General features: G+C 45.7%; 1 protein-coding gene across 1 annotated transcript in view; it reads right to left on the bottom strand.

The window, feature by feature from the left end:
* Positions 1-23,309, bottom strand: part of LOC146176112 (BPTI/Kunitz domain-containing protein 5-like) — a 69,366-nt gene that overhangs the window by 15,762 nt on the left and 30,295 nt on the right. The window contains exons 4-6 of the mRNA XM_084580915.1: positions 22,926-23,108; positions 14,443-14,637; positions 1,927-2,100 (exon numbers count right to left, since the gene is read on the bottom strand). Coding sequence (XP_084437041.1) covers positions 1,927-2,100; positions 14,443-14,637; positions 22,926-23,108 — 552 coding nt within the window. The remainder of the gene's footprint in view (positions 1-1,926; positions 2,101-14,442; positions 14,638-22,925; positions 23,109-23,309) is intronic.

Here is a 23,309-nt window from a genome sequence, read left to right as displayed (position 1 = left end):
GCGCGAATACGAAGACAAAGGACAAGATAAAAGAAAGCCACAGTAAAAGCGCTGACTCACGACTATGCCTAAGCCCTTTACTCCAAGGCCCAGAAGAAACAAACATGAAGAAAACGAAACAGTCACGTGAAACAACCCCTGGGTTCACCTGCTGCACAAAAAATCCTTTAAAAAAGACACCTCTTTGCTTGAAAGAGCAAGAGAAGTTTTGCTGACACACGTGTTGTCCGTTGAACTAAAATGTGATTCCACTATCTCTCTCGTCATCTTCTCTTTGCGGCGATACAAAATCCTAACCTTGTCAAACTTAGGAGTGCACTTCTTCCTCTCCTTCTTCATTATTTCACATGAATGGCAATGTGATACCAGAAACGTTTTGTTCTTTCCACTTTCCAAGTTGTTCCGGTGTTCCTGTAGTCTCTTATTAATACATCGTCCTGTTTGTCCTATATAACTGGCTCCACAAGAGAGTGGAAGCCTGTACACAACAGCTGTCTTGCATCCAATATATGGGTTTCTATGTTTCACCCCACATTCTTGCTTCTTCGCTTCTCTTTCACTTTGAATAGCCGGGCAGATCCCCTTCATCTTGAGCAGGGCGGTCAATGCGACGTCAACACCATACCTCTTGCCTACATTTTTGAGGCCATGCGAAAGTCTGTGCACATACGGTACCACTGCAACCTTCCTCTTCCTCTCACCAATGCTGGGCAGGGATTTCAGTCTGTGCGTTCTTTTAAGGCTCTTCAGTACCCGGCAACTGGCCTCAATACTAACCGACTCCCGATAACCAGCCTTTGCAATTCTTGTCACTTGTCCTTCAAAACTCTTGCCCATGCCGTGGTAACAAGATTTGTTCAACGCATTTAATAAGCATGTGTTGATCATCCCATTCTTCAGTAATTTGGAATGCCCCGAATTGGAGCTTAGCAACGGCTTCATTGATCTAATCCCCCATCCGCGCATTCACTCTCATTTCGGGCGGAGGAGACGCATTTTGATTGATATCGCTGAGCGGCTGCAAAGTGTGCAATTTCGGAATGAGCAGAAAGTGGACATAACTGGTCGATAGTTAGCACGAATGGCCATGGCTGTTTCGAAATTCTAGAAACTGATGTGGCTGCTGCTGAACAACAGTTACTAATCCTTAATTACATCTTATTTCGTATGTGTTGGGCGAATAACCTAAACATCAAAATATTATTGGTAGCTGCCTAGGTAACATGATTTCTTTAATTTCTCACATCCGTCAACGCTGCTACTCCTATACCGCACAATTCACCCATTGCCTAAAGCTAGCGTTGAAGAAATGATATCGGCTTCACTGAAACCTTTGGCTAATAGTCTTATTCTGCTTTACCAATGGAGCAGAGCTGACGATGAGAGAGCGCTGTCCAAATGTTCTTTTATTTAGACAATGCTTTCAGTTTGCCCATAAGAGGTTGCAATCGCCCACGTATAAATTTGGTCGCCATTTTTCACAGATTCCAAAGCGATAAACAGAGTGAGAGATCCACAACTTCCAAAGTATTTGGACTCGGTAAAGTCTCAATATATGGTTTTATAAATAATTTAGAGAGAACGCTTTCTATGCTTCATTACCAAATTAACCGGACAGATCTGTGGTGGTGCTACAAAAATGTGACCCCATGAAATTGGCCTGATATCACTTGAATAGCCACATATCCACCGTGGTTCTTACACAGGCAACAAATATTTCACAACTACTGATTCAACCTTAATCATCCGCTCAGCTACTTTGCCGTATCTCTTAAGGCCCCTTTTTACACGTTATACCTCCCCTGATGGCTGGTGTTTAGCGTTACCCGTTCCTAATGCATGTTATGCTATCGCCCCTATAGCACATAAGCAACCGTAAGGTCTATCCGTTGGTCTAAAAAAAAAAAAAATTTGAAGAGCGCTCACCTTTGCATTCTTTTTCGCATTCTTCAAGACTCTTGAATCGATTTTTACCTTTAATTCCGTGAGTTTTATATTTCATCGGAATGCACGTGTTTGACGTCATGTTGTAATAAAACCTACTGAAAAAGCCCCATGAACTTGTTTTCATCGGCAGGGTGCATTTGCTGGATGTGGTTTCTGAAAGTAAGTAGTCATTATTCATGCTTTATAAATAGCTGCGAAAACATCCTTTCCTATGCTGGTAGCACATAATATCATTCTAGAGCTGTTTTCTTTATCCTGCAGCTGCTAAACGCCGATTTGCTTTTAACAGCTTGGATATAAATGTTTCAGCAACAACCTCAATATGATTCCCGAAGGATGCGGAGGTTTAGCGTTGTCTTCTACTCCATATAAGTGCTGCTTATATCAAGCGAAAAAACAGGTGCGAAAATGTAGAGCTCAAGTTGGGTAGCAACCACCCACGCATCGTGCAGGGTTGTCGACGCTTTCTAGTTTTCCTTGCCACGCATAGGGGTGTCTGCCACGCAGACCGTAAAAGGCTTACGCAGATCGCGAGAGGGTGGAGTAATAAGGTTCGTACAAAATGGTGTGATAGAATACTTACTACGGCATTGCAAGTGCTGTGAGCATTGCACATACACTCCTTCATTGTAGAAAACAGTTAATTCGCTAAAGCAGTTCCGATTGTGGCACTGAAGCCTGCGTTAGCACGTTAGCGAGAAAGAATTTAGATATTTTATACAATTCCATTGGTTTTTAAGCCTCGTGCATAGTCCTCCTGACAAAGCGACTTCTTTTACGGTCTTAAAATTTAAACCTCTATCCTTCATTTACCTACATATGTGCTTGTTGGTATGAATAAAGGTCTAGCTTTTTAAGCTTCGGTCTTGTGCTTGTTATTCCGTGTGGCGCCTTTACCAACTTAATTGGAAACCAATTCTGCCCACTTTTAAATTAGGCAGAAGGAGAGCTTTGTCTAAATTGGCTGTTGATTCGCTCTTCGTGGAAGGAGCGAGTTTATTAGGGTTCCTCAGCGGCAGATTTTAGAGACAGAGGTCATAGCTTGAGTAACCAAGGTTTTAAACAAATGGAACTGATCTTTACGAAGATTTGGGATGGGGTTTAGTAAAACTTTACAATAGCCACTTCTAACAGAAACCACCATAAAATGCGCTGCGAAAAAAAAAAAAAACACGCACTGTGAACGCCAGGACATCTGTCAGTTGAGGCAGAAAAACGAACGAAAGGAGGAAGATCAAAGAGCATAGGAGTGTTTTGAATATCTTAAAGACAAATACAGGATGCGGCTATTGAAAAAAAAAATTCGAAGGATGGACACGCCTATGATCAGACAGCCAGGAATCAGTAATCTTTGAAGAAGGCGGAAGATAGCGAGCTGTGCTAAAGGAACACAAACACCCTGGCGTCGCGGTTTCCAGCCCTCGCCGTCCGGATGGCTCACGATGGCGGCATACGGATAGAGTAAACGAGCCGATGAATAGTGTTCTCTACTAGAATACCAGTGACACTAACTTAAGCAAGCTTGCAGAGCTATTGCATAATTATCTTTCTAGCCCAATAGTTGTCTTCAACGGCCAGATGTTTCTATTCGCTAAAAAACGCGTTTCTATTGTCCATGCCTGACACCTTTACAAGGGTGGTCTACTTGTAGCTATATAGCACACCAGGCAAATTGTCTGTATAAATGCAGGAAGAAAATACAGCCTCGAACGCCTCGCATTGACTACAAAAATTACTTTGGAAGAATAATTTCCCATCATAGATGTCCTGCTAATTCTTTCACAGATGCATTGTTTCAGGCTCTACATACTGTGCTCACAAAAACCCTGTTTCTATTTTCTTCTGCTCATTCCACGCCAGTACCCAGTACAGCGAGGCACAGCATTCATTGTCATGTCGCCTGCTACGCCCTCAGCAGCTCTGTACAAGCTTGCATTCGCAAATAAGTAGAAATGTATCCATAAGATGTCTAGCAGACCTCCTAAGGGATGTGAATTAAGAAGTGCCAAAACAGTCACCAACACTCCAAGAAAGAGCGTCCGGTTGTCGATAGATTGCGAATGGGTGTTATTGTATTACGCATGGTGTTTCACAGACTAAACAAAAGTGCAGAATGGATTGGAGCACTTCAAAAAGACTGCGGTCATTCGTAAACAGGCTATGAAATTGGCTCAAATTGTAACGTGTGACACGAGCCATAGGTGAGAGTTTAAACAAATAACGCATTTTAATCATCCAATACTGCTATTTAGAGGCAAGGCTCAGGTGCAAGGTGCATCAGCGACCGGTTACATAAACGCCTAAATATTCTAAAAGCAGCAGCAATTTGTTACCTTGTTCTATATAGAAATTGTAAACATTGGATGTTTTCGTACCTATACACACAACCAATAAAATGCCAATGCTGGGCGCGTATGGAATTTGGGAGGCGTCCATTACTCATTTGAAATATAAAGCCTCTCTCATTACTAAATCCACTAGCTTGTTCTTAAATATCAGCATTGTTAACCACTTTTTATTTGAGAAGCTTCAAAACCCGTTTTTGTTTCTCTTCTTTTACACACCTTTTTTTAACCTTTGCGATCTTGCAGTGCTCGGGCTTATTCTTCCTGTCCACAGTTTTATTAACAGACGAGCTGAGCACGAGCCTTCATTCCGTCGAATACTGGACGGGCTTTTTGTTTGCAAACCGTACGGAGCCTTATTTTCACGCATTCTGACGTATAACCGCCTGTGGCAAATCAGATCTCATGTTGTCTCTCTTATCCCATCTTTCGCGCTATTTCTCAAGATGAGCTCAATCGCCCTAGTCCAACTCTAATAGCTAAAGCGAGAATTATCTGCTCAAGTCACTGTGGGTCTGTCACTTTTGGAAGCGATCTCAAAAAATATGTAAATGGCTCAAGAACCTGCTTGCATAGCTAAGAGCTGCAATACCTGGCGTTTAGACTAATATTGTGCTGATGAAAGATGCGAAAATTGCAATCAAATTTAATTAAACGGGCAGCAGCAACTGCCCAGTGGCCTAAAAAAGGCAGGTAGTGGAGGTAAAAGCGTGTATTGGTTCTGAAAAGAGAGTTACATGAAGGCTGCTAAAGAGTCAGGCTAATTAAAATCAGTACGTGGAGTCCCTAATACGGGACGCCAGTGGCTTCCGTGGCCGGCATTGCTATTTTGACCGCATTTTGGGCTTTCATGTCTGAGCAGGCGAGTAGGGTTGCCTCCCAGTCCTCGAAGGTGGGGTTTTAGTTTGGTGTAAAAGCAGGGTTGGAGGGGCAAACCCACATCATGCGGAACAGGTTCGAGGGCCCATCCCCACAGTGTGTACACTCGGTAAGATAATCTGCCGGCACCATAGTTCACCGGTTAGGTTCGTAAATGGTCCCAAAACCTTTGTCACGCACACGACCTCGGGCGTGCGAGTGGTCTCATGATTTAGGCATGGACGGTGACGAAGGTAATATCCCAAACAACTCAAAACACTGGAAGTTGAAAAACCGAAAAGCATGGTTGCATCCAGCTTGAAAGTTCCAAGGACATTGCCCTGGGTCGATGGCCAAGGTGCACAAGCAGCGGCGCGTGAATTATATATGTTCGTGCCGCAACTGCTTTAGGTCCCACGTGAGGCCACAGGCATGATAAGCCATATTAGTCCATGAGTGCTATGGGCTAAATTCACCTATTTCGCCAATATTTCACAGACGCGTCTGGGCGGAGCCGCCAACTTACATACCGCTTTTGAGCTCAATATTGGACACTCCAACACACATGGAGCTCGAGCGAAAAACGCTACTCCTAGGATATGCAATACATTCGTGAGACTTTGTTAAAATAGAGCTTAAAACCTATGTCGATGTTCTTTTGCCGGCTAATAAAAAATAGAAACCAAAGCCGAGGTGCTAGTGCACATTATTACTATTCGACCTTACGACGCTAAACCGGCCATCGTTTGTGTCTTTTATTTTCTGAAGGCTCATCAACGACAGATGACTACCGCCGGTCATTCGCCATATTAAGCGTTATAATGCAAACACAAGATATCACCCATTCGTGTTATTGGCTGCTACAGCTCAATGACCTAAAAGAGATATCAATTTCAATAAAAAGTCTCTGAATAGAAGCAGAAGCTCGTAACACTTTTATGGGTGCAGTAACTGACTCAATAGGCAATGGTGGTAATGAAACTGGACGGATGACCTCATGGTATCAATAAACGAGTAGGAAAATCTACCAGCACTGAAACATTCCTACTGCTGTGTTACTAACGCCAAAACAATTTGCACATTGAAGAGAAAGCGATGGCCATGGTCTTGATATCTTCATAGATCAATTAAAGATTAGCGGAAAATGCACTGTTGATCAATGAGTAGGTTTGTGCATTCCACACGAATTGGGCTCCTACACAGACTGCAGAGGTCATATATGAGTCACCTCGTAGACATTTTGTAGGCATGAGATTGGCTGCGAATTTAGATAAGACAAATAAAATCGCAATGCAATATCCCTGTAAAACCTAGCATGGGGCACTGTGTAACGCTGTAAATAAATTGTGTTTAGCAGAATACGGCTGTTTTTAGCAGCGTTAGCTCTTACTACATGCGTTTGTATGTTTCGTTTCCGTCTTTGATTTAAATGCTCGTTCATAATTGACCGCTAGGTCAGCCGGACCCAGTAACGTCATCGTCACGAAATTCAAGCCACATTGACTCACGTCTATGTATCTGACGTAATCACACAAAGGCCACCACTGGGGCGCGCCACCACAGTGTAGACTTTACGCATCACGTGGCAACCAAGCAACACCACCAGGTGGCGTGCGACCACGACAAATAAATTCTGGAGCCATGTGAGTTGTCCGGATAAGAGAAATAACAGGGAGCAGGAACAGATTCAGGACGCCGAGAGACTTCAGTGGAACAAACTCGAATATGAAGGCTTTGGTGAAGAAGTAATTGAATTATTAAAAAGATCTGCAGAGATAATCATGTGAGATTGCATGGTAGTGGTTAAGAAGTACGTCTACTGTCGAAGAATGCTAAAGATTAAGGCAAGGATGTCTGCTATCACCGTTGTTCACGATTTATATGAAGAGTATGGAAAAGATGGTTTGGTTTGGTTTGGTTTGTGGAGTTTAACGTCCCAAAGCAACTCAGGCTATAAGAGACGCCGTAGTGGAGGACTCCAGAAATTTCGACCACCTAGGGTTCTTTAACGTGCACTGACATCGAGTGTGGAAAAGAGTCTGCAAGAAAGCAACGTTGGTTTTATTCTCTCCTATAAGTTAGGTGGAGTAGATGTTAAATTAAAGTTAAATTGGTTCACAGGAAGGGAAAGGCGCAGTAACTGTCACACTTGCTCTGTGGACACCCGAACTGCGCCGTAAGGGAAGGGAGGAAGGTGGGAATGAAAGTGGAAAGAGAGAAAGAGGAGCCGTAGTGGAGGGCTACGGAGTAATTTCGACCACCTGGGGATCTTTAACGTGCGCTGACATCGCACAGCACACGGACGCCACTTCGTTTCGCCTCCAACAAATGCTTCTAGGATTAATGTACGCGGACGACATTATTCTGTTAGCCAACATCTAGAATGATTTACAAGCATTAGCTAATATACGTGAATACGAAGGAGATGCAGTCGGCTTTACTATCATCGCCCTTATGGCGTGCCTAATGGTGTTCAACGATTTCAATGATAAAAAGCTGAAAATGAAAGGGAGTGAGATACCAAAGGTGGCAGAATATAAGTGCCTTGGGGTATGGCTAAGCGAGGAACAGGTATACGTGAGAAAATATGAACATTCCATAAAGGCGAAGGGGCGAAGGGATGTCGCAATAATGAAGCATGTGGATATATGGGGATACAACAGATATGACGTAATTAAAGGTATTTGGAAAGGAATATTGGTACCGGGACTTACCGTCGGGAACGCGGGTTTATGCTTAAGAGCAGATGTCCAGTCGGGGTTATAAACCAAAATATCAGTGGGAAGGTATGCAATTGGAACCCACTGGAAAACTACAAGCGAAGCAGCCCAGAGAGACATGGGCTGGGCATCTTTCGAGACACGAGAAGCTCCGAGCGAAATATTGTACAAATGTCTTGGGAAAACAGACAATAGGTGGGGAGATAAAGTATATCAATACATATACCGAAAGGGCATTGGACTCAGTAAGTATGAGAAATAAAGAACAATAAACGACAGGTAAAGAACACACAGGCTAAAACTGGAATAATTCAATGGAAAGGAAGAAGACCCTAGACAACTACAGAAAATGAAAAACTCCGATTAAGAAGGAAACATTCTATGAAAACTATAAAGGTAGCGTTTTTCTTTTTGAAGTTAGTTGAGGATGTCTCAGAACGCGAAGCTACAGAAGAAAGTTTAATCAACAAGCTGAAACTGTGCTGTGTTCAGTAGATCCCTAGAAACAATTGAACATTTTATACTGGAGTGTGGCAGTATCTATCGAAAGGTCGGTGCGGAAACATTGATTCTAGGCTAGACCCTGAGGTTTAGAGGTAACAAAGGAAACGGGAAGAGATCGTCGGTAGAGGTAAAAAAGAGACGTTTGGAGGACTCGTGGATAACCAGCAGTGAGAGAACGCATGGAAGAAAAATCGAAATTAAACCCACTTGTTTCAGATAACCCGGGTCTAAATGGAAAAACGTAAAAATTGTTGGATTACCTAAGTTAAAAATCATGGCTAATAAAGTTGAATACGGTGATGACTATCAGCACTCGGTTTCAAAGGGGACGCTCCCGGCCTCGGCGGCAGCTTTTCGATGGAGGCTAAAAGCAAGGCGCCCGTGTGCTGTGCGATGTCCGTGCGCGTTAAAGAACCCCAGGTGGTCGAAATTACCGGAGTCCTCCACTACGGCATCTCTCATAGCCTGAGTCGCTTTGGGACGTTAAACCCCACAAACCAACCAACCAACCTAACATCCATCCATCCTACTTTTGCCCGAGGGTGGACCTGTTGTGACATCACAACAGGTCCACCCTCGGGCAAAAGTAGGCCTCACCCAGACAGAGGAGTTCAAAAAAAAGTCACAATTAGTAGGGAAAACAGGAACGCCTTGGTAGTTCCCCCCTTCTCTAGAAACATGCATCCAGAATTTAATGTCGAAAAAGGGCCAAACCAGCCGAAGCTCTAGAGCGACGGTTCAAGAACATGGGAGCGAGGGAAGTAGTCTATGTTGATGCGGCAAGTGACAGAACAGGTGCGGCGGTAGCCTCGGTAGTCGATGCTCAAAGGCAGCCGGTATCCGCGGCAGCCATCAGAGGCAGCAACATAGAGACTGCGGAGGAATCGTTACGATAGCGCTAGCTTGCGTAGCAACGGAAGCCAAGTTCATAATTAGCGACAGCAAAACTATCGTCCAAAATTCTGGAAAAGGGAGGATATCGGTGGAGGCAGCCAAAATACTCACCCAAGGAACGTTGAATAGGAAAATTCACTTAATTTGGACACCCGCTCAAGCGGCCGCCCCTGGTAACGAGGCGGCTCACGAGATGGCCCGAGCTCTTTACTTCCGGGTAGCCGTCAAACCCCCCGAACACTGGGCATACGACGGGCGTCTGCAAATTTACGGCCATTATAAATTGGGACTTAGACTGGTACCCCAACCAGATGTTAGCCTAAATAACAGAGAAGCTGTCGCGTGGAGGCGGCTACAAACTAATACGTTCATGAATCTGTCTGGGCGTTTCACATGCTACCAGACCTTAGGGACAATGATCTGTGCAAACACTGTGGGGCGAGAGAAACCCTCGGCCACAAAATTAAGGAGTGCCCAGAATACTCAGGGAAACGACAAAATACCCACAAGTAGAGAAGCTTAAGCGTCCTCCTATTTTTTACTTAATGTTTCCCATATATTGAAAACATGAGTGTGTGGAGTGGCCCCAATTCTGAGAACTCAAAATGCTGTCCCCCAATCAGCGTCGACAATTACTCATAATTTGCCCTTTATTCATCGATCTTCCGTTATCCGCGAAGACAGCTGCATGCAAACCAATCTGAAAGCACTGGTTGACTCCGTAAGCTGCCTGCAATTACAATTTGTCTCCATCTATCGGACAGGTCACTAGAAATGGTCCGAGCGTGAAAATTCTTTGTTGGCTGATTGACCAGTTAGAATCGGGATAAGTCTACTGAAGTACAGTAATGAGAAATCAAGGCCTGCCGCGGCGGTGCCGTGGTTAGGGTGCTCGACTACTATGCCCAAGTTTGCGAAATCAATGTCCGGCCGCGGCGGCCGCTCATCGCCGCAGGTGAAAAGCAAGGCGCCTGTGTGCTGTGCTATGTCAGTGCACAATGAACAACCCCAGATGGTCGAAATTTTCGGAGCCGTCTACTGCATGTCTCTTATAGCCTTAAGTGTTTGTGAACGTTAAAACATGCATATATAAACCAAACCATTCTCTTTAGGGATGCCGATTGTGTTGCTGCATGCTTGTTTGCTGCCGTTATTTTATTTTCAATTAGCTTAAGTTGATTCACAACAGAGCAAAGGCACAGTATCTTTCACACTTGTTCCGTGGACACCTGAACCACGTTGAAGAAGAGAAAGACGTGCTGTAGCGGAGGGCTACGAAGTCAGATCGACCATTTGGGTATATCTACATAAGACGGACGCCTGCCATCGCTGGTGTGCAGTGTGCGCTATATGCCGATGACCTCACCCTGTGGGCCACGCAAGCTTCCCTTGGAGATAAAGAGGCCAATCTGCAGCAAACGTCAACCGAACGTTTCGCCGCTGCGGCCTTCAATGCTCCCCTAAAAAATCTTAATTTGTACACACAAGCCCCTTACCACTGGAAGCACTGGAAGTACCAAGCGAATATGTCTACTTAGAACAGGTAGTAACCGAAGATCCGGACCATGAAAAAGAAATAACAAGAATAATAAGATTGGGATGGAGCGCATTCGGCAAGCACTCGCATATTATGACTAGCAGCTTACCGGTTTCGCTCAAGAGGAAAGTGCACAACAGTTGCATCTTACCTGTACTCACCTATGGAGCTGAAACGTGGAGGCTAACCAAGAGGGTTCTACTAAAGTTGAGGACAATTAACGCAGAGGGTTATGGTACGAAAAATGGTAGGGGTAGCATTAAGAGATAGAAAGCGTGCCGACTGGGTGAGAAAAATAACTCAAGTTAATGATATTCTAGTGGAAATCAAGAAGAAGACATGGGCATGGGCAGGACATGTAGTGCGAAGAGAGGATAACCGATGGTCGCTTAGGGTAACAAACTGGATTCCAAGGGAAGGAACGCGTAGCAGGGGACGGCAGAAATTTAGGTGGGTGGATGAGGTAAAGACGTTCGCAGGGGTCAAGTGGATGCAGCTACGCTTGCAGTACAGAACCGAGAATGCAGCACAGAACCGAGTTAATTGGAGAAATATGGGAGAAGCCTTCGCCCTGCAGTGGGGTACAGTCAGGATGATGATGATGATGATGATGATGATGATGATGATGATGATGATGATGATGATGATGAAGCCCTTTACCTAACTGTACGGCCAAAATTGAGCTCTCTTTGGAGACAGGACCAATTTCTAAACGCACAGAGGTCAGGTTGTAGGGGCTCTTCATTCATCCAAATAGACGATGGGACACTACCTTGGCGAACTCCGTAAGGTGCGGGACCAGGTGGGCCGAATGGTCCGCCGGATTTCTTACATATGTGGGGGGTTGCGTTTCAAAGACGCCTTGCGGCTGGCGCATGCATTCGTGGCCAGTCGAATCCTGTATTCGACTCCTTACCTCCACCTTCGCAAAAAAGGACAAGGATGCACTCGAAGTAATCCAGAGCAAAATTTTTAAAAGAGCCCTCGATCTTCCCGTGAACACCTCCAATCAGCGTCTGCTGTGTGCATGGACATGATTAATACGTCCCGGGAGATCCGAGAGGCTCACTTCACCAACCAATACACACGTCTTTCAAAGACACTGTCTAGTCGCCGCCTCCTTGTCTGGCTACGCATCCAACATGTCATCCTTATGGAAGAGCGTGTACGTCTCCCTTTCGAGTGGAGATGCGCCCTCTACGTACGCATTCTTCCTAACAGCATGGCACATGAAGACCGCAATGGCCGACGCCTGGCGCGGGCGGAAGCCCTGGGCCGCCATTATGGGTCGAAGCCCGGAATTATTACATGCACGCCTCCGGCCCCCACCAAGGGGGATGGTACATGGCCGGGGTGGTCCATCAGTCCAAAACTGTTAACGTGCTTACATTTCGCACCCGCGACATACCTCACGCGGAGAACGTCGCCATTGCGCTGGAAGCTGCCCACACTGATTCCAAAATAATCATCTCCGACTCGCTAGGGGCCTGTCGGAACGTCGAGCAAGGCTGGGCTCCATACTCAGTTTACCGACTACTTCAAAATTGCACCTATACCGGGGACACCGCTCACCAGAACATAGTATGGGGTCCTGTTTATATGGGTCTTGATGGGAATGAGGCAGCCGACAACCACCGTTCACGCGCTTTATTTCCGGGCTTCCCATCTCTCAGGATCTCGAAGACGAACCCGCGTATTCTTTTAAAGACATTGTTCTTTTTTTATCAATCTTGCCATAATCTTTACCCTCGCCCGAGTAAAGGTCTAAAACGGAAGGCCGGCTTCTATTCCCTCTCTATACCAACACTCTGCGGCAGCACTCAAACGTTTTAATCCTTCCTTAATGAGCAGTTTTCCGCACCGTGCGGAGAAGTCTTCGGACATCTACCTCATGGTGAGAGCTTGCCTATCCAACCCAGCTATTCCTCCTCACCCCAACCGAACTCGGGAGGACTGGGAGGCGACCCTGCTCGGCTGCTATGACCTGCAGGCCCAAAAGGCCTTGGTCGAGCGAGCCCCGGCAGCGGCGACGCCGCTGAGGTCCCGTACTAGGGACACAACCTAGTATTTGTAATGGCCGGATCTTCGAAAATCCGGCTTATACATACCTCCACCCCTTTTGAATAATTAAACGTTTTTCACCCCCACCACCTTCGATTCGCCTCAACTGAAACGCAGCCGCCAGAGGTCTGGTTAGTAGCCGGGTATGCGGAATAGTAATAGCCTTCACCATTGCGCCACCGTCACGGGGCAAGTTGGTGCCTTTGCAAATAGCGTTTCAACTTTAGAAAGGGCAGAAAGATGGTCGATTGCCCCTGATTTCGGCGGACACGTGAAGGATCGAAATAACAGGTAGGTGGCATATATTATTTGAGAAATAATACCTGTATCATGTAAATATTGAGACACCTGGGGCGTTTCCGGACGCAATGCACACATCGCAGGCCATGGAGGGAGATCGTGTATTGCCTTCCATAGGTCTAAATATTATTCAAATAAAAACTCTACTGGTGGTCCCATTCAACAACAGGGGTGCCCCTATAAACAGAACTGAGGCAATAAGCGGCGTTCGTGCTGTTCGGCTGCAGTTGTTACCTTTTGACTGCGGATGTACGCCTCTAGATATTCCGGATGACACTGAATGAATATCTGCTTGGCACAGCTCTGCCCAAAGCTGAAGGAAGAGAGAAAGCTTAAAGAGAAGGTGCGCTTGTCAGAATCAAGCTTGATAGGCTTCATAATGCGAATGAAATTTTGTGTTTAAGAGCCAATATAATAAGTGACACTTTAACCTAAGGAGGTGTTTCTTTTAAGCATAAAAAGAAACGCATAATTGGTAACGCGGCATTAAATATCTCAATAGTAAGTACCCTGCTCATTCTGAAATGTTTACCTCTGGTTGCTTCTGTGGATGTGCGTGACATGTCCAGAAAACGTTTTTGAGAAGACCATTATATCAACTTGTGAAGATGAGATGATGCACCATCTTAAGTCCATTCGTTTGTGGAAAATGCCAAATGTATTAGTCTTATTAGGTAATACCACTGTGACCATATACTCTATTACTCATCTCTCTTCAGGTACCGACTGTTTATCATCCTCTAGTATGCATGTTGATGTGGTGTGTAACTGAGGGAGGAATTGCAAATATGTAAACAAACGTTTCCTAAACACACTTACTGTTATAAATGGTCAAGACGTCTATCTGCAGCTCACATGCAAAGTAAGAAACATCCGCTGCGGTTACTCATTTCATTTTGCGCTCGGCTGCTGATTCCAAGTTAGTGACTTTGATGCTGCTCACAGCAGCCATATTTCGAAGGTGGCAAAATGCGAAAGGCCTCCGTTTTCTGCCAATGTCTGCATACTCTGAGAGCTCTGGTTTGTCTAAATTTATGCGCAGGCCTACGCTATGTCGTCCATAGTACATCAGCTGCTGCAGAGTTTCAAACAGTAATGTACCATAGGAACACTAATAACCACAGCTTTTATTTTTCGGAACGAAAATAGCATTTAGGCTCCGTGTTATACCGCAAGACAAGTTCTAAAAACTCCTACAGGCATTTTTGTGTATTCATTATTTTTCATTTATCATTATTTAACAACGCGCAAATAATATTGAATTGCGCCAACTTACTTTCGCATGCTTTCCAGCACTGTTCAGCAGAAGTGAAGTTATTTTTGTAGGGCAAACAAAGCTTGGTATGGTACTTCATACATTTCTTTAAATCGTAGTCAAAACCGAATACGTTGTGCTCTTGACTATACTCTCTTTGATGAGGGCAGCGCTGCCCTTTCGACATTGAATACAAACATGGGTCTTTAACATGATCTGGAAAAAAAGAAGTGTGTACAATTTGCGTAAATGCAATGCCGTTGCATCAAGATATGTTAGATTCAGCCGGAAATTCACAATCATCAAATTATGCAGCGTGCGTCAGCCCGAAGATGAACCGTGCATTTTAAAAAGGTTTGCATTATGGAGATTTACAATCAATTGATTGTTAAAGATCTATCTAAATGTTGGCCATGCATTTTGCGGTCCACCTGATTTAATAACTACTGGGCATACTATACTAATTTGTCATATATGGCTCAGTCGTCGAGTGCCACAAAAATCATCATCATCATCATCATCGTCGTCAGCCTGACTATACCCACTGCAGGGCGAAGGCCTCTCCCATATTTCTCCACTTAACCCGGTTTTGTGCTAGCTGCATCCAATTGACCCCTGCGAACTTCTTAACCTCATCCGCCCACCTAACTTTCTGCCGCCCCCTGCTACGCTTTCCTTCCCTTGGAATCCAGTTTGTTACCCTAAGCCAACATCGGTTATCCTCTCTTCGCACTACATGTCCTGCCCATGCCCATTTCTTCTTCTTAATTTCCACTAGTATGTCGGTAACCTGAGTTATTTCTCTGACCCACTCTGCACGCTTCCTTTCTCTTAATGTTACCCCTACCATTTTTCGTTCCATAGCCCTCTGGGTAGTCCTCAACTTAAGTAGAACTCTCTTGGTTAGCCTCCACGTTTCAGCCCCATAGGTGAGTACAGGTAAGATGCAACTGTTATATACTTTCCTCATTAGCGATACCGGCAAGCTGCTAGTCATAATCTGTGAGTGCTTGCCAAATGCGCTCCATCCCAATCTTATTCTTCTTGTTATTTCCTTTTCATGATCCGGATCTGCGGTTACTACCGGTCCTAAGTAGACATAATCGCCTACTACTTCCAGTACTTCGCTACCTAATGTAAACTGCTGTTCCTTTCCGAGGCTGTTGAACATTACCTTAGTCTTCTGCATATTGATTTTCAAGCCTACCTTTCTACTTTTCCTGTCTAGGTCATCAATCATTATTTGCAGTTCATCCCCCGAGTTGCTTAGCAAGGCAATGTCATCAGCAAATCGCAGATTACTCAGGTATTCTCCATCTACCCTTATCCCTAACTGCTCCCATTCCAAGTCTCTGAATACTTCCTCTAAGCAAGTTGTGAATAGTACTGGGGAGATCGTGTCTCCTTGCCTAACACCTTTCTTTATGGCAACCTCCTATGATAAGCCACAAAAATAATCCGTCTCAGATGGCTTCTGCGAGGTAGTTTTAGCCAGCTTGTTTAAGCTTCAATATAAAAGCTGCGAAGCTTAAAGAACTTCATGGTATGGAATTTGTGCTATTTGGGTACATCAGTGGTGCACAAAATGTGTGTGTGTATGCGTTTTTGCGTGCGCGTTCGTGAAACCGCACTGGCTACTCATGCTGCCGTCTCCGTGTCACGTTTGCGGCGGTTCACAAGGTTCCAGATAATGCTCCCTGATACTTCTGTGTTTGCTTGCTACCCTGCTGCTGAATCAAGTGGTGTTGGATATAACTATCAGATTTTGTTCTTCGTCATTTCGATTGCGTGCCGCTCAACTATCGGTTATAGTTTCTAGGATCTGTTTTAAAGCGAAAGCCTTTAATGCCTCATCGCTGGCAGCAGGAGCGGTCGGCAGAGGCTGTCAGGAGAGGGTGTCACACTTTCGAGGGAGATAGTTAACAATATTCGAGGACACTTTGGCGACTAAATTGATGAAAGGCGAAAGCCTGAGTGCTGCATTCTGCTACGCGACTGTTGCGCATGTAGCGATGAATGCTGCTACGAGTAAAGCGAGCGACTACTGTTTCACATTCTGCGAGTGCATTTATGCTCCTTGTATCTTCGCAGTTGTTCTACGTTTACTGTTGTGTGGATTTTGCTGGGTGCATGGTAATAATTAGTAATTAGTTAATTACGGAAATGTCAATAATTACTAATCATGAATTATTTATTTAATAAATAGTAATTGTTTATTTAGGCTTTATTTAAGAATTATTTTAGTAGCTAACCTAATTAACTAGCCACTAATTAGTAATTGATCATATATTTGCATATGGTCATACAAGGTAGCGGCAATAATTAATTACGCAACTATCGCTAATCACCAATTATTACTGAAGGAATTTGAAGAGCGAAGCCATAACCAACCGAACATCGCGGCATTAGTTCCACGAAGCGCGATAACATGACAAGCCGTCAGTAAGGCTTCAGCGCAGGCCAAGTTGGAGCGGACATGGAGCAGGCGCGGCAACAGACAGTCAGCCTAGAAGTAAATTCCGTATTCGGAGGAATTTCAGATCCTAGAAACTATAACTGATAGTTGAGCGGCAGGCAATCGAAATGACGAAGAACAAAATCTGCTAGTTACATCCAACACCACTTGATTGAGCAGCAGGGTAGCAAGCAAACACAGTGTCAGAAGCTAGCGATATAACAAAGCCGTCCGCTTGAGAAGGCAGTCTTTCGTGTTCGCAGCGCTAACAATAGGCCGCAGAATGAGAAAATGGTCAAGTTGGAATACCAGGAAAGGTATTTCAGCTTCTTTATCAAAAACGTTAACGGAAACTTTGCCGCACCGCATAACGCAAATATTAGAATGATCAATTAGTTTACAAGATGCCCGCAGGTACAACAGGATGTAGCAGCCACAGGGCCAAAATTATGGAGGACTAAACTTCCCCGTGTTAGGCTATGGGGCAACAGCGTGGGCTACCAGCTGCCATATAGGGCACCGCTTTGTCTGCATGACTCTGTTCTCTCAACGCATACCACTGAGAGAACGGAACCATAGGATAACGCGGTGCCCTATACATCATGTATTACAGCCAACCCTATCGTGTCATAGTCTTACAGGTGGAAATTAAGCGTCCCCACATTGCGCCATAGCAAGTGTCCCTGAGTAGAGCCACCTGTTGATAAACAGCTGAAATATTTTGAAAAGGAATATTAGTGCATTTAAACCCATCATTCCCGTCATTTTGTTGGCGCAATTATTTAGCACTACATATCTCAACGCCGAAACACCTGTTCGAATTCGCTTGGTACGTTTTCGTTCACAATTAGAAAATTTCAAATAAATCAGCAATATATTGTCACAAACGCCTAAAATAGACACAGCTCAGTTGGCGGAGACAGTCCTGTGGTCAGCGCTCGTAGCTCGCAACTGCGCGAGCTCTTTCTTTTTCTCTGCCGGCTGGTAAACCAGGTGGCATTATTCCCTACCCTCCAAGAAAAAAAAATCATGGAAGCGCGAGGTGTGGCAGTACAAGGTAATCAACGCACGGAGTCACATCACGGCATCATACATCGCCACCTTGCCACGACATTGCATCACACTTCACTGGGTAAATTAGGGTTGCAGTCGGGCGATGTGCACAACATCGGAGCGAGGTCGGCGAGGGCTAAGTTCGCTAATACCATCAGGAACCGCTTCATATGTGACATTCGTTACACGGCGCTGTATTCTGTAGGGACCGAAATATCGGCACATCAATTTTTTCGACAGCCTTGGGCCACTCACTGGGTTTCAAACCCAAGCTTATTCTCCAGGTGCATAACTGACGTGCCGGTGTCGAAGGTTGTACGGGCGCGCATCCACAGACTGGTGATCTTCAATGTTGAGGCGTGCAAGTTGGCGCGCTTCCTCAGCGCGTTGAGAGAATAGCTCAGCTTTCAGCACCAACGGCTGCTCTTTAGAAATGCACGGTATCATGAAGTCCAACATCTTCTGGACGTCTCTTCCGTAAATAAGATGAAACGGAGTGAACCGAATCGTTTCTTTCATGTCGATGTTATAAGCGTATGTCACATAATGAAGGACTCTTCCCAGTTCTTGTGCTGAGCCTCCACGTACATCGAGATCATATCGGTGATGGTCCTATTTATTCTTTCCGTCAGCCCAGTGCTTTGATGGTGATGTGCTGTAGTCTTGCGGTGGCTTGTGTGGCTGAGTTCGAACACTACTCGAATAAGCTGTGCCGGGAATGCTCTTCCTCTGTCACTAATCACTTACAATGGGACGCCATTCCTCAAGACGATTTGGCGCATGAACAAATTGGCGATCTCGAAAGAAGTGCCCTATTCCACTGCCTTCGTTTCCGCATATCTCGTTAAATAGCCGGCTGCAGACCTATGGAAGGGGCCCAGCAGATCGATACCAACTAGGTCGAAAGAAGTAGCAGTTGGTGTAATTGGCTGCAGCAAACCTGCAGGCTTGAGCGGCGGTAACTTGCGGCGTTGGCGCTGACGGGAGCCTCTGACGTACTGGTGAACAGTGGCATCAACTTATAGCCAGTCGTAGGCTGGACGAACTCGTGCAAGCGTGAGGGCGAAACCTAAATGTACAGCGGATGGCTCATCGTGACAAGCGAGAAGATGTCGTCCCGCAGATATCAAAGAACGAGGAGATAGGGCCAAGCTCGATTATTTGAGTTACGTTTGACCAGAACACCGTTGTGCAAATAAAATGGAGAGATATGGAGAGATGACGGAGCACGTCAGTCGCACGACCTTCCCGGTGATCAATAAATGGGACGGAGTTCGTCGTATGCTCGCTGTCGTGCCATCAATTGTGTGTCACTGTCCACATGAACTAAACGACTTTCATGTTTCTCCTCATTCATCCCGTCATCCCCTCTCTCTATAGGAGCACGTGACAACGTGTCGGCGTCTTAATGTTTTCTCCCAGATTTATAGGCAATTGCGTAATCGAATTCCTGTAGCCGCGAACTCCACCGGGCCAGACGGCCAGATTGGTCTCGAAGACTCCCCAGACAGCACAGGGAATAGTAATCGGTTATCACCTTCAAAGGGCGACCCTAGAGGTAGAGCCGGAACTTCATAGCGGCTCACACAACGGCCAGACACTCTTTTTGCGATGTAGAATAATTCCGCTCTGCACGAGAAAGAGTGCGGCTTGCATAAGCTATCACCCCTTTGATGCTAGCCTGATGCTGAACGAGTGCAGCACCGTGTCCAGCGCCACTGGCATCAGTGTGTACCTCGGTGTCAGCTGTCTCGTTGAAGTGCCAAAGCATAGGAGGGGTTTGTAGCCGTCTGCGCAACTCCTCAAAAGCTTCTTGTGGATTGGAGGACCAGAAAAGCGGTGTATCGTCACGTGTCAGACGTGTCAGCATATTCGCAATTGTGGAGAAAACAAGTATGAAGCGGCGGTAGTAGGCAAACGAACACAGGAAACGTTTTACACTTTTCTTGTTCGTGGGAACAAGCAATTTCGCTATGGCGACAATTTTATCAGGATCGAGCTTGATGCAGCCTGCACCAACCACATGGCCAAAAAAATTCAGCTCTGTGTAACCGAAGTTACATTTCTCAGACTTGACTGTCAAATTAGCTAATCTAAGAGCATCCAGCACACTTCTAACACGTCCAAGGGGCTCTTCAAACGTTTCGGAGAACAGAACGACGTCATCCAAGTACGCTAAGCAAATCTGCCATCTAAGGACAGCGAGGACCGAGTCCATCATCCGCTGAAAAGTCGCCGGGGCTGAACATAGGCCAAAATACAGCTCGTTAAACTCGTTAAGGCCAGCTGGGGTAACAAATTCCGTCTTCTCACGGTCCCGTTTGTCCACTTCTACATGCCTGTAACCGCTTTTAAACTCGATGGATGAAACATGCTGAGCCGACGTAGTCTGTTGAGGGAGTCATCGATGCGGGGCAGCAGGCAGATGTCTTTTTGTGATGCTATTTAGTTTACGATAATCAACACAAAACTGCAGAGTTCCGTCTTTTTTCTTGACTATGATGACAGACGACGACCATGGGCTGTGAGATGGTTCAATGCCACCATCTGTAAGCATCTCCTTCACTTGTGTTTGGATGGCCTCGCGTTCCTTGGGGGAGATGCGGTAAGGTGGCTGCCGGATGGGTCGGGCATCCTCGGACGTAATATTACGGTGTTTGGTAACGGTCGTTTGACGCACATTGATGAGGATGCGAAGCAGCGTGCATACTCTTGCAGAAGACCTTTTAAATCACGATACTGATCTGCGGAGAGATCCGAACTAATATCGATGCAATCGAGGGGGCCGGGCTGAGAGCTCACAATGTCAGATGCAGAGCAGGCTGAAGGTTCTTCGAATGGACTAGTAAAGGCGACCGCCGGAGCAGGAAATAGGTGTCGGTGTTCACTCGAAAGGTTAGTCAGTAGGACCTCTGACTGATCTTAAAGAAGATGGATGAGGCTTCGGACTGCACAGATACCGTGTGTAAACAAAAGTTAATAATTTTCCTCGGCAAGCACTGTCCCATCACGTGGGCGTTCATTGGCGACACGTACAAGATCACTGGGTCGGGGGAGAGTCATAACACTTTCTTCGGAAATTCTCAGCGCCGAACAAGACTGTTGAATGACCGAGTCACGATCCGCGTTCTTGGTTTAAAACGTGACGGTGCCTTTCCAAAGGTCAAACAGCTCCATTCTCCCGCAGAAACTCCACACCAAGTATCGAATTGCGCGAACACTCTTGGAGTACAAAGCACATAACAACAAACGTGGTGTCGTTAATTTGCACCAGAGCCGTGCATTGTCCCATCGGGGTTACTACGTGTCCACCAGGGTGCGAATCGGTGTGCAGTACCATGAAGTCATAACTTTTCGAACAAGCTTGGCTAGTTTGCCGCTCAGGATATAGACGTCCGCTCTGGTGTCCACTAATGCACTTAATTTGTGTCTATCCAAAACTACAGATATGTCAAGTGGCGGACAGTTATGCATTTCCCACGTTGTCGTCGTTTTCATAGCGCCCGTGCCAGTTGACATCCGCGTAGTCGGGGGGACATCATCACGATGCCTTTCAGCGATCCCGCCCCCGGAGGTCGCCGTCTTTTGTTTACCCGGTGGGTGCTAAGGGATCGTCCAGGGGCCCCACGTGAGAAAGTCTGGAATGATGCGGACAGGCGGCGAGGAGACATGCTCTTCGATTCCCCTGAGTCGTTGTCCATAGGGCAGTCGTCGCGCGGTTGGGAAAACCCTGCAAGCCTTGATTACGATAGGGGCATTGTCGAAAGACATGGCCAGGCTCGCCGCAGTGAAAACAGAGGGGCCTTCGATCGGTAATATGTCAGATGTCTGATCTTCGCCTAGGCGTTCGTTGACTTGAGGTGTACTGGGCCGGCTGCACGCATGAAAGAGGATCATAAGATACAGGAGCAATGGGCGCCAGATCTGGTGCAGTAGACAAGGGCAGCGTTGGAGCTTATCGTACAGGGGCAAATGGCGCTGATGGTGGAGCAGAACGCCCCAAAACATCCGCCTATGTTGGAACTCTGCACTCTACTGGGTAATACTGTAAGTCATCAACCAGTGACTGAGGCCGATGGCTTGACGTACCTCATCGCGAACGATATCAGCAATAAAAGCGACCTGAGGTTGAGGCACACCACAACGCTTTTGCTGTTCGTCTCGCGCCACAGAGCGAATGAGTTCGCGGAATGATTCACCGGTTCCTGCATAAGCCGGAAGCGACTCAATAGAGGATGCAGCGAAATATGATCTATTGTGAGCGTTGGCCCGCTGCTGAATGACCTTCTCCATTGTCGATGCTTCTGACAAAAAATCGGCCACTGTAGGCGAAGGACTGCTCGCAAGGCCAGCAAACAGCTGTTCTTTTACGCCGCACAATAAGGGGCGCAGTTTCTTCTCCTACGACATGGCGGAAATGGCACGGTTGAACAGACGCGTCATATCTTCAGCATACATTGTGACAGTTTTATTTGGCATATGAAAACGAGAGTGGATTGCCCACTCAGCTCATTCTCGGTGGTCTGCTGGGATAATAGTTGCTGTCTTGACCTATCGGATCTTTTGGCTATTAAGGAAGTTACAGAGGTTCTACAATACGAATTAAGAGCTAAGCTGACAGCCTGATAATATTTTTCTAAAATGCTAAATTCTACATTATACATGTTATCTCGGGCTGCCATCTTCATCACGACTATTTTTGCTGTTTTAAAAGGAAAACTTCCTATGCCACATTTACATCTTCAAATAATCCGCTGTATGCTACGCACTGCCTTTGAACTTTGCAGCTTGAAATTACCAAAGCGTCATGCCAACTTTAACGCGTATTGATGGCCCTAGTATGCCAGTTGAAAAGCGCAATACTGCTATGTTTGAAGCCTTGCGAGAGCATCTTCATAACTAATCCTTAACAAGTGCTTCACCTTGTATTATTATTGATTACTAAATACAGAATTAGAACGTCTTCTAACTGGAAAAGCATGACCAATAGACTTACCAGCACATGTCGCCCAGCAGTCATGTTCTTGTAAAAAGTTGTTAGCATTCCCGTCGCAGCCATAGTAAGTGAATTTTTGGCAACGCTGCTCGGACGCGTTGAACCCAAAATACTCGTAGGGGTCCATTTCCGAGCAAATTCTTCCTTGTTTTATTGGAAGTGTGCATGGATCTTCAATGAGGTCTAAAACAAATACGAAAACTTTCTGGGCTACGCATAGCATAATTTAAAACGGTAAAACATGATACGACAATAGGCAAGTTAAATTGGCAGCCCTTCAGACTCAAAAACAGCGCTGTAATGTTTAATTAGCACATCATTGAAGGAAATTTGGGGTTAGTAAATTGCGCAAGGAAACCCTACGCTTTTGACTACCAGGGGCAT

This window comes from Amblyomma maculatum, chromosome 10 (genome assembly GCF_055883805.1).
Source record: "Amblyomma maculatum isolate TAMU_Amacu chromosome 10, ASM5588380v1, whole genome shotgun sequence".
Taxonomy (NCBI): domain Eukaryota; kingdom Metazoa; phylum Arthropoda; class Arachnida; order Ixodida; family Ixodidae; genus Amblyomma; species Amblyomma maculatum.
The sequence above is the reverse complement of the archived record's forward strand: the minus strand, read 5'-3'. Positions and strand labels throughout refer to the sequence as shown.